Genomic DNA, 12,572 nt, shown 5'->3' with positions numbered 1-12,572 from the left:
TAGTATGAAATGCCTTCCTTGTAGAAGGTGGGATTTAAGGCAGGCTTCGAAGGAAACGCAGGGTTTCAAAAACTGGTAGTGGGGTGGGAAGAACTGATTCTCCAGGTATAAGAGTGTTGATGTAACAATGGGTTGTTAGGCTACTGATTACATAAACCAGGGCTCAGAAACATACTATTCTCATTTAGCAGGGAGTCCAAGGCTTTACAGCAGTACCAGCCTACCATCCATGCCCAGGTTTCTCTTCTTTCTGCGTCGTTGTCCTTAGCTTAGGGCTCAGTACCTCATGCTCTTCCAAGATGCTTCCTTCACACAAAGTCTCCTTTTTGTGGAACAGGCAAGGAAAAGAATTAAGAAAGGAAAAAGGAGAAAGATGTGAGAAGGACAGACAGGGCCCATGTGAGGAGGGCAAACACTTTCCCCAATCAGCCTGGCAGACATTCTAAGAATATGTGTGTACAAGAAGAGGGTAATATGGTCAGCTGAGCCGCAGAGGAATAGAATGTTTTAGCTGAACATATTGCCTCCTGATTATTGTTGTTCTCTTAGTAAGGAGGCACAAGAGAATGTATTTGGGGGAAGAAACAAGCAGGCTCCAAGCCCTGGAGCAGAAACCTAGGACTGGGGATAGTATCGGGCTTGCTGGGTGCATGAGAGACCAGAGTGTAGAGTGTGTGCCTGGAGTGAGAGAGAGGGAGAGAGGGGAGGTGGGACAGGATAGGAAGAGATGGATTTATGGGTATAGGGCGAGGTAACCTGAAGAAAATAAAATTGAAAAAATATGAGTCAAATGCGGTGGCTTTCATCTGGTCTTTAATTTCTTTACAAAAGCTCCAAAACAGCCTAAAATGACTGTTTCAAATTTAAAGTGATAGGATCCATTCTTCACACTCAGACATATTTTTCTCCCTAGTCTAATGTTATCAAACACTTAGAATAAACATAAAACCATCACTTTCAAATGTGTGACCTTCACTTCTAAACTGTGACAGTGGAGATAGTTTATCTATTTTTTATTTAAATCAATCTGTTATTCATATTTAAATTTTATATTATTGGCAGATTATATTAGTAAATTCCTTTAATTCCTATGAATGCCATATCACATAAACATTTTATTCTGAAATAATTGTAATTTTATTTGTTTGCACACAAATAATCTTAGCAGCTTTATTTATTTATTATTATTATTCAGAGCCACAACTCTGAATAATTTTCCTGTTGCTCGCTTCCAGCCTTGGTCTTTTGTAGGATAATAGTTTCTGAAGAGAACCTGTAGCATGAAGAATTGTGGAAGAACCACGAACAGCTTGCTAGTAGGAGAGGAAGCAAAGGTCTTGTTATTACACTAAGTTGGGAGTCAACAAACGAATTTTTGCACAGGGTCAGCAAGTCAATGTTTTTAACTTTGCTAGACACATAGTCTCTGTCAGAGACAATGCTGCCAAGATAGCAGAAGAGTCACCAATGATGTTAAGCAAATGAGCATGGTTGCCTGCCAATGAAATTACTTAAAAACACTTGCTCTGAGGGAAGAGCAGGAAAAGAAACTCCAGATCTCTTTTTCTACCCCTCTCTTGTGCGTCCAACCCATCTTATTTTGTATTAGTTCATACTTCCACTTTGTTGTATTTCTTTATCCTCAACCTCTGCTTCTGACTCCCATGTGGGTCCCTTTCTTGCCACCACAATTACACCGTCCCACCACCATTATTGCAAATTTTACCACCGCCATTCAAGTCTGCCCCCAAAGCGGGTCCTAAATAATTTATTTTGTATTACTGGTTATGAGTAATCCACTAAAAATGATCCAAAAAAGTTTGCTTAGGGGAAAGTGTGTGAAGATTATTGTATCTCACCTTGGAGCCACTAATCCTTTGTATAATAGATACCTAACAAGTTGTTACAGGTCGTGCCTTGTGTGCTAATTTTGTATGTTTTTTGCTTGTTATTTATTTATTTATTTATTTGATCGAGATTGATTGCCTTCTACTTCACACCCCATCCAATGGGTGTGCAACTCCAGGTACATTAGTGGTGTAGAGTATGAGAAATTGCTCCAGGAATTCTAAAATTTTAAATAGGGTGATGCAACTGGAGTAAAATATTTCACTGGATGGTGACTTTGGGGTCCCAAGGCATCTCTGCAGCTTGTTGCACTCCTCTGAGATTTATTTGTGAGTCTCTGGACCCTGGCTGTTAATGAGCTCACATGGCGCCAGAGGCAGTTTGTGGGCATGACTGCCAGCCTCCAGGAAGAACAGGAGGATGCAGGGAGGTTGCCTAGACCCAACTCTGGGAGAGCCTGGAGATTTCGGACACTTTTTTTTAACCTTCATTCTATTCGTGACACAGAGAGGTTCCTGCGCCGATCTCATATTGTATCTGGAGACTTCTCAAGAACATGCACATGATTCTTCTTGAGAAACTGAACCCTTGAGAAGTGACTATTTTGTCCCAGACCTGAATCTCTGGGATGACTAAAGAGCTCACATTCTGTGGAAATTACAGCACATGCCGGATGCTCCGTAGTCACTTAACTACCGCATCTTTTCAGTATGGACAAGGCCGATGGGGAATGTGGGTGTGGAGTCTATGAGGGCAACTTCCCAATGACCCGGGAGAAATTCATGTTGTATACTTTGTCTGCAGGAAAGGATTTTTGGCCACCACTTGCTCAGTGCAAAGACAGGATAAGGGAGAATGGGCTTCAGCTGCAGCAGGAAAGATGAAGTAGAGTCCAGGAAGAGTAGGGGACAGGAAAGTTCTGTCACAACTGCATACCAAGCAAAGCCCAAACCAGGGAATGTTTTGTTGAAAGAACAGGGCAGATTATTTCCTATGTTGGTAGAAACAGAAAATAGTGTGACAAAGGAAACAGATTTTTGTCAGAAATTTCCTGTGCAGCATGGGCTGAGGGCTGGGAACCAAGATTTGAAGCCCAAATATCTTCTGCTCTGTGCCCTGTGCCAATCCATGGGCCGAGGGAAGGTGAGTGACCACCAAGGTAGGACAGCACCTCCCTTCCAGTTTCTGAGTCATACCTATGGCTCCCGAGCTTCTCTCCTTTCACTCAGCTCCTGCACTGTGTCTTTCCACTCTAGCATAGAAGAGCAAAGCTCCATTTTGAAAAACAAAATGAATAAACATTTGAAAACTTAACCAACTGTCTAACTCCTGCCATTTCCCCCCTCACTGCCCAAATTTTATGAACAGATGATTCAATCCTGCTGCTTCTATTCTCTTACCATTCTCTGGCTCCTGTACTCTCCATGGATGTCATAACCGACCACTCACTCAGTCCCTGTCTCTGTGTACCTGTCATCATTGCTCCCTCCTCCCAGAGGCCTCTAATATTTTGGATCCCTGCCTACCTTCTGACACCCTCTTGTTTCTTGCTCTATTGCCAACACGTTCCTGATATTTTTCTGCCTTTCTGGCCTATCTTTTCTTTCAGGTATTGGCTTTACTTCCCTGCCTTGTCTGGATAAGCCAGTGGGCAAACAGTTGTAGAAATTCAAGATTACAGAATTGAAGACTGGGGTAGGCTGGTATTACTGGGAGGAGGTGGCAGAGAATGACATCCTTTCAGAGGAAGACCTTGGTTCAATGACAGCATCACTGCAGGAGGCAGAGGATGGGAGGAATCAAGAACATTTCCCAGGATTCTAGTCTGTGAAACTGGAATAATGGAATGAGGAAGGTTGGGAAGAGGTGTTTGTCCCAAAGCAAATCTGATTTGAGTAAAATGCAGGTGGAAAATATGCCTAAAAAGAAAAGTTAGTGGAAATGGATAGAAAAACTTTTTGATCTCATTTTTACAAATCTCATTTGTTCTTGCTGTTTCATTCAGCTACTAGCTCCTTAATCAATATTTCCAGCTCCTAACAACCTCCCAGGCTCCATGCTGACAGTTCTAATTGCTGGTTGGATGCTACCACCTGGATGTCCATCATCATTCAGACTCCTCAGGTGAGAGAAAGTGTAATACAAGGACGCAGCCTGGGAACCTGGCTTTGTATCATGAGTGCTGAGGTCTCATGAGACTTGGGGCAACTCATTTGCTTTCTTGTTCACGCCTTTCTCAGTAAAGAGTGAGGGGTTAAGGCAAGCAAGTTCTTGCTCACTTTCCCATCTTTCTTTGAATCCCATCACTTGATGATGTGTTTTGAATTGCTTCCTGGCTTTGGATATTACAAATAAAGCTGTTAAGAAGGTCTTTGCATGGCAATATGCATTGATTTCTTTAGGGTCATGGTCACGGTCCTCCCGTTGTTCATCGATTTGCTCGAGCGGGCCCAGTAATGTCTCCATCGTGAGACTTGTTGTTACTGTGTTTGGCATATCGAATACGTCACGGGGAGCTTGCCAGGCTCTGCCGTTCTTTAGGGTAAATACCAAAAATGATTAAATCTTCATGACTGTAACTGTCTAATAATTTTTAAATTAAAAAAATTGAGGGGCCACAACACTGGCAATGCTCAGGGGTTACTCCTGGTTCTACATTCAGGAATCACTCCTCGTGATGTTTGGGAAACACACAGGACGACAAGGTTAGAACCCAGGTTGGCCTTTTGCAGGGCAAGGACCTTACCCACTGCTATCTCTCCTCCCCCCCCCCACCTTTTATTAATTGGGTGGGTAAACCCTCCATTTTCTTTCTCATTTTAGTTGTTTTAATTTTTATAGTCTCTTTCTATTGAATTAGTCTGTCACATTTGGGGTAAAGGCGGAGTTTTGGGCCACAGTCAGCTGTGCCCCGGGGTAATTCCTGGTTTTGTTCTGAGAGTGATTCCTTGTAGTCTTGGGGGACTACTTGGTGCTAGAGATTCAAACAGATGGTTCTGCAGGATGCAAGACTAGCACCTTAGCTAGCCCTGTACTATCTCTCCAGCCCCAATCCGTGTCAATATCTTAAAACACACACACACACACACACACACACACACACACACACACAGAGCTTAACAGTTTATGGAAATTTGATTGGAACTGATTTGAATCCAGTGATTAATTTGGGGAAAATGGAACCATTTGAATCTTCTGATTCATGATACTTTATGTCTTTTCACTTCTTAAGTCTTCTTTAATTTCTTTCAGCAATGCGGTATAGCTTCAATGTATCTTGCATTTATTTGATTAGATATAGACTTTATGGCTCATATTTCAAAGCTAATGTAAATAGTGATACTTTTAAGTTTTAATTTTCAAATCTTCACTACTTAGAGAAAAGAAGTGGAATTTATCTTTGCATTGGTTATACTTTCTGAAATATTGCAGAACACATCATTAGGACTAGTGACATTTTAGCAGATTTCATAGAACTTTCTAAATAGACAGTCATTTTTTATGAATAAAATTTTTTATCTCTTCCCTCTAATTTGTGTGCCTTTTATTTCTTTTTCTTACCTTATTGTGATGGTTAGGACATTCAGTACAATGTAAAGTACAAGAAAGTGGACACGTTGCTTTGTTTCAGTCTAGTCATGATGTACCATTTGGTATGATACTAGCTGTCACTGTCGCTGTCCTCCCATTGTTCAATGATTTGCTCAAGCGGGCCCAGCAATGTCTCCAACTTATCTGTTTCTTGAGTGAGCTATAGCAGTTTGTGTCTTACAATTTTTCCATTTTATGTAAGCTGTCAAGTTTATTGGCAAAAATCATTCCTCTATTTTCTTAATTTTTTACAATAATATAATATATAGTGACATCAGCTCTTTCATTCCTGCTAATAGCAACTTCAGTCTTTTATTTCCTTATCAATTAATTGATCTAAAAATCCACTTTTGATTTGTCTTATACTTTTATCATTACATTCTTCTCTGATCTTTTGTAATTTCTACTTTGTTCTTAAGATAGAATAAAATATTGTTGGCTTGAGATATTTATTTCCAGAACAGGTGTACTATACTATAAATTTTAGGTATACTGAAATATATATGTCACTGTCACTGTCCTCCCATTGTTCATTGATTTGCTCGAACGGGCCCAGCAATGTTTCCATTGTGACAATTGTTACTGTGTTTGGCACATCGAATACATCACGGGTAGCTTGTCAGGCTTTGCCGTGTGGGCGCGATACTCTCAGTAGCTTGCCGGGCTCTCCGACAGGGGCGGAGGAATCGAACTCGGGTCAGCCATGTTGGCTACATGCAAAGGAAATGCCCTACCTGCTGTGCTATTGCTCCAGTCCACTGAAATATATAATATATAATTTATATATATTATATTAGCCAGGGCTGGGTTCCTTGGAGTGTGAAGAGCTCTCACCTGCCCCACTCTGGGGCTCCCTGAGTGAAAACAACCTGGCGTGGAGTCTGGTGGCAGGGTTATGCGGGCCTCATTTTATACTCCTGTCTGGGAAGGGCAGCCATGAGTTCCGGAGGATGGCCGATAAAGAGATTATCTGGTGCCGGCAGGGTGTGGCTCATGAGTGTGATCCCTGGGCCACTGGAGACTGGGCGAAGCAGGCAGAGGATCTCTGTTCCCAGGTCCCATTGAGCCCAGATTCCAAGGTCACACAATTCCACATTACCTGGGTTCTGTGGACTTCATTCATGGATGAGGCTCTGCCCAAACATCTGGAAAGTGCCCTGGAGTGTGGTGGCAGTTGGGTAGTGGAGGTAGGCTGCTGGGTCCTGGCAGCCGACCTCCACTACTCAACCGCTGCCACACTCCAGGTCACTTTCCGGACCGCACAGCCACAACACATTATAGGACACTTTCTACTCATTTTCCATAATTGCCACACCATATTTGATGGGGTTCAGACAGTAGGCAACAAATCATAGAAAGAAATATATAACTATATGCCTCTCGGAGAGCCCAGCAAGATACTGAGAGTATCCCACCCGCACGAGCAGAGCCTGGCAAGTTTCCCGGGGTGTATTTGGTATGCCAAAACCAGTAACAACAACAGGTCTCATTCCCCTGACCCTGAAAGAGACTCCAATCATTGGAAAAGATGAGTAAGAAGAGACTACTAAAATCTCAGGGCTGGGAGGAATAGAGATGTTACTGGCGCCCGCTGGAGTATATCGATGAACCATGGGATGACAGTGATACAGTGATTATATCAGCATGTGACAGGGACAAAAGGAGATGTTACTGGGGCTCACTCGAGCAAATCGATGAGCAACGGGATGACAAGTGATATATTATATGTATTATATATAATATAATATACTATAATATGTAATTTATATAATTAGGATCCTTCTGTTGTACAAGAAGGGATATATCCATGACATCGACAACTATTGCCTGATCTGACTGTTGTCCGTCGTCGAAAAGTTGTTCACTTAAGTCATCCTGAATAGAATAGGCAGAACACTAGATGAAGGACAACCATTGAGAAAGCTAGTTTCTGAAAAGGATTCAGCATGATTGACCATATCCACATGGTGACTAAGCTCATTGAGGTTTTGCGAGAGTTCAAGATGCCACTCTGTCTAATGTTCATTGATTTAAAGAAGCTTTTGATTCTGCTGAGACTGAAGTGGTCATCAAAGCCCTAGCCAAACAGGGCGTTCAAACTCAATACATCAGGATCCTCCATGAGCTGTATTACGGATTCACCACCAGGATCTCACCATTCTACAAGGAAGTGATCATCGACGTAAAGAGAGGGGTTTGGCAGGGTGATACCATTTCACTGAAACTCTTCAGTGTCACCCTTGAGTACGTCATGGGACGACTGAAATGGGAAGAAATGGGAGTGAAGATAGACAGTCGGCAACTACACCATCTCTGCTTCTCTGATGACATCGTTCTAATAACAACAAACATTAGCCAAATGGCACAAATACTGGCCTACTTTGACTGTGAGTGTGGAAAGGTTGGACTGCAGCTGAATCTCAACTGACAATGTTCATGAAAAAAGAACTAGTCTCTGACATTCTATTTGCCTTCAATGAAACGAACATCTCCGAATGCAGCAGCTATGAGTACCTAGGTCGAGAACTCAACATGAGGAATGACTTGGAGCCAGAACTGCGCAGGAGGAGCAGCGTGGAGCGCCTTCAAGAGCTTCAAAGAAGTTGTAAAGAGGACGAAGAACCTCTGGCTCTGGGCACATTTTTTCAACTCCACTCCACTGTTCTTCCTGCACTAACATACACCTCAGAGGTCTGGGCCCTATGAAAACAGGACGAGAATGCTATTCGGGTATCCCAAAGAGGACTTGAAAGAGCTATGCTTGGAGTATCACCCTTTACTCAAATGAGAGAAGGAATCCGGAGTTCTGATCTCTGTTCACGATTGAAGATCAGGGATGCTGCCTCATTTACCAAGGTGTTGAAAATCAGATGGGCTGGACACATAATTTGATTTGGAGACAACCACTGGACTAGAGCTGTTCCCGACTGGATTCCATGGGATGTCAAAAGAACACCTGGCTGCCCACCTATGAGATGGTCAGACTCCTTTGTCAAGATCCTGAACAAACGGTTTGATGTTCTTCGTGTTCCTGGAGTGAGCAGACACCACTGGGTTACATTAACACACGAAAGGGTTGAATGGAGACATTATTGGTGCACGCTTGAGCAAATCGATGAACAACGGGATGACAAGTGATTACAGTATATAATATATAAATTTCAGGTATACTATACTATAAATTTCCCTCCAACTACTGCTTTACTTGTACTCCACTGGTTTTCACAGGAATTGTTTTCACTTTTACTCATGCACAGCGGTAGGGTGTTCGCCTTACAAGCGGCCAACCTGGCCGACCCGAGTTCGATTCCTCCGCCCCTCTCGGAGAGCCCGGCAAGCTACCGAGAGTATTCGATATGCCAGACACAGTAACAACAAAGTCTCCAATGGAGACGTTACTGGGCCCGCTCGAGCAAATCAACGATCAACGGGAGGGCCTTTTCTTACTAATATCTTTTTAAAAAAGTTATCAGCTAAGCATAATTTATTTAAAAACAAGCTATTTAGTTTCCAAATATTTGGTGGAATTTTTCATATTTATGATACAAATTTCACATATTTGTTATTAATTCTTTGTGTTCAGAGAACATATTTTGTTTGATTAAAAAGAGACTGACATATACTTTGCATGACATCAATTCTTTTAAATTGACAGAAATTTATTCGAGTTGAGCACATATTTTTTTCTTGATAAATATTTACTGTACTTGAAACCATGAAACAGTTATTATTCATTAAGGTGTTTGATAAATGTTAATCAATTTGATTGATAACATTGTTCAAGTTTCCATTTTTTTACTGGTACTTGTTAGATTTACTTAATAAAAACTTGACTATAATTATGAATTTTAAAATTTCTTCTTTAAGTTCTATCAGTTTGCTTCAGATACTTTGAAACCCATTTATTTATTGGTTTTTGGGCCACACCTGGAGGTACTCAAGAGTCACACCTGGTAGTACTCGGGAAAACATGCAATGTCAGGCTTCAAACCCAGGTTTTCTTTCCTCCCCATCCCAACAAGACCCCAAGTCATCGCCCACGAATGGCCTCTCTGGCTCCTGATCAAGCTGCTTAATGGCCATGATCCCAGAGACTCAGGAACAATTCTCGGAACCCAGCAGGTTTTGGCAGAAATCCCTCCAGATTTAATTGTTAAAATTTCAGAATTTCAAAATCGTGCGGCCACTGCTGCGGCCATGCGACATCATATGTTATTCATAAACAGCAATAGAAAAAATTGTCTACGGTTGCCTTTTTGGCAGATCTGAGTGTTGGGGTAAAATTCCAAATAATAATGGTGGGTCTGGTATCAAAATATTGAATGTAATCAAAGTAGAGAGAGAGTAATGTGGAAATCATCTGCCCCACAGGTAGGGGGAGGGCGTAGGAGGGGGTATACTGGGGTTTATGAGGGTGGAGAATGGGCACTGGTGAAGGTACGGTTGTTTCATTGTATGACTGAGACTTAAACCTGAAAGCTTTGTAACAGTTCTCATGGTGATTCAATAAATAAAAGTATAAAAAATGAAAAAAAAAACAGGTCTTCTGCATGCATCAGCCTGATAGAAACTCTTATTAAGCGTGAATTTTTTTTAGATTTGTTATGTCCATTTGATATGTCTTTTTATCTCTGGTAACGTTTCTTGCTCTGAAAATTTAAATATCAATATAACTATAGGTATTTAAAATACAGATTTATCAAATTTTCTCTCAAAAAGTTTTGTTATTTTATAAGATTCCACCCTCCCACCTCCCCCTGAACTGGGCCATATTTATTGAGAGTTTTCATATGAGCCTTCCTCTAAATACATAATATTGCTTCTGAAGTTGGGATGAACTAACAATCATGTTATATTTCTGGTTCTTAGTGGGTGGGTACTGCCGTATAAGTACCGCGCGATAACTGATTGCGCCACTGGGTGTTGGGCCAACCTGGGATACTCAGGGAACCATGGAAGCCCCTGCTTGAAATGCATCGTACACTGGCCCTTTGAACTAGCTTGGGGCCCCAAGTCTCAGTTCTTACGATGAACAGCTCTGCCACTGCATGTGTGAGTGCAGGCCAGAATAAAGGCATGGGGTGAAGGGGGTCGGATCAAGATTTAAAATGCCTGTCAGGTAAATTAGATCTTTCGCCAAAAACAAAACACACTTGTAATATCAAAGTCACTGCGAATAAGAAATGGGATCTGCTAATTGAACCAAAGATTTAAGTAAGCATTTCCCCCCTGATGCGTGGGAATAAAACCACAGTGTTTGTGGCATTTGGTAAAGAGATTGGTGAGTACAGGAAAGCAGAAAAGGTTCGCTCAAACGTTCCTTGTATCTGCTGTTAGAATCACCCAGTCGGCAGCTGTTCCCAGGTGTTTCCACCCCAGAGGTGGAAACACGTAGGTGGGCAGAGACAGGTAGATCCAGGGTGCTCCCGTCCCAGCAGGCCCGCCACTTTGAAGCTGGTTCTCCTAGCAGTGTGTTTGTCCAGTCTTTGGACCACGGCATCCTGAACGCTGACCTGCACGAGGCAGCAGCAACAGCCCCGCTCCCGGCCCGGCCCCTCGGCTTAAGCCCTCAGAGCCAGAGAGCCTCTGTTTTGTAGGCGCCGCAGTGACCAGAGCTGGGAAGAGAATGCCGGCTAATTATTGTTTAATTACTGCTTAAGCGCCAATTGGCACAATACAGTCCCTGCACGGATCGCCCCATCCAGCATCTGCTCGCTTTTCTTCCTTTTCTTGGCGGGGGTAGTGGCGTCCCCTTGCTTCCCGGGCCCTCTCCCCACTTCCACCGCAACGCAGCTCGCAAGCACACCCCCGTCCTCCGGGGCCAACCGAGCCCCCCGTTCCCACGGGAGAGGAGGACACGACCAAGCAGGCCCGGGACCGGGGAGTTTTGACAGCCGTCCGGGAGGAGCGCGGCGGCGCGGGCCGAGCGGGAGGCGGGCAGGGAGACGCGCGCCGGGCGCGGCCGGGCGGGCGGGAGGCGCGGGCGGCGGCGCGGGAGGGACGCGCCGGACAAAGGCTCGGGGCGCCCGAGCCGCGGCGCGGGTGCCGGGGCGGCGGGGCGGGGCCGCGCGGGCGATGGTGCGGCCGCGGCGCGCGGGGCCGGGCGGCCGCGGGGCGGGGCGGGGGGCCGGGGCCGCTGCGGGGCCGTGAGCGGGCGCGGCCGCCAGACGTCCCCGCGCGCACCTGGCCGCGCCCGCCCGCCCGGCTCCGGGGCTTCCCGCGGGCGCGGGCCGGCGGCCGAGCGCGGCCGAACAATAGCGGGGCTGCGGGGAGGGCGCGGCGCGAGCCCCGGCCCGGGCCCGGAGCGGGTCCTTGTGGGCCGGAGCGCGGGGCCGGGGCCGGGGGAGGAGCCGGGGGAGCCGGGCGGCCGCGGGAGGGCGGCTGCGAGCGCGGAGCGAGGAGGAGGAGGAGGCGGAGGAGGCGGAGGAGGAGGAGGAGGCGGCGGCGGCGGCGGCGGCGGCGGCGGCGGCGGCGAGGGCGGGCGCGAGGGGAGGCGCGGGGCCGGGCGCGCCGAACAATAGACGCGGGCGGGCGGCCGGCGCGGGAGCGGCAGCGGGCGGCCAGCGCCCCGGAGCGCCCATGGGGCGGCGCGTCCCGTCCTGAGGCGGCCGCGCCCCGCCCGCCGCCCCGACCCCGCGGCCGCCGCAGTCATGAACCCCCCGGAGGGGGCCGCGGACGAGGGAGGAGCCGCCGACTCGGACGTGGACGCCTTTTTCCGCACAGGTGAGCGGGCCGGGCGCGGGCGCGGACAAGTTTGGGGGCGGCGCGGGGGCGGCGGGTCGCGGGCCGGCCCGGGGGCGCCCGGCGCTGTCAGCGGCGGCGGCCGCCCCCCGCCCGCCCGCCGGCGCGCCCCCCGGCCGCGGCGCCGAGCCCCCCACCTGTGGCCGCCGGCTCGGGCGCGGGGACTCCCCGCGCACCGTTACCTGTGGCTTCCCCCCGCTGCCGCCCGCGGCTGCCTGCGACCATTTTGTTCGCGATCTTTGTCCCAAGAAGTCCAGAGAGCCGCGGGGGGCCCGCGGGGGGCGAGTCGGGAGGGAGGACGGGAACGGGTGCGGGCAGCGGTCGGGCAGCGCCGGAGCGGCGCTCGCCGGGCACGTCCATCGGTTCCCTCGCGGCGTGCTGCGCCCCGCGGG

At 46.9% G+C, this 12,572-nt stretch overlaps 1 protein-coding gene across 17 annotated transcripts in view; it reads left to right on the top strand.

Annotated features, from left to right (window-relative positions):
• Window positions 1-11,916: 11,916 nt before the first annotated feature.
• Window positions 11,917-12,572, top strand: part of KALRN (kalirin RhoGEF kinase) — a 792,058-nt gene continuing 791,402 nt past the window's right edge. For 9 of the 17 annotated variants that reach the window (XM_056127408.1, XM_056127415.1, XM_056127407.1 and 6 more), the window contains exon 1: window positions 11,917-12,162. In XM_056127408.1, the coding sequence (XP_055983383.1) occupies window positions 12,090-12,162 (73 nt within the window). In that variant the 5' untranslated portion in view covers window positions 11,917-12,089. The remainder of the gene's footprint in view (window positions 12,163-12,572) is intronic. The other 8 variants (XM_056127431.1, XM_056127417.1, XM_056127418.1 and 5 more) reach the window with 3 other exon arrangements.

Source organism: Sorex fumeus, unplaced genomic scaffold, assembly GCF_029834395.1.
Source record: "Sorex fumeus unplaced genomic scaffold, SorFum_2.1 ptg000063l, whole genome shotgun sequence".
NCBI lineage: Eukaryota > Metazoa > Chordata > Mammalia > Eulipotyphla > Soricidae > Sorex > Sorex fumeus.
This window is presented reverse-complemented; position numbering and strand designations above follow the sequence as displayed.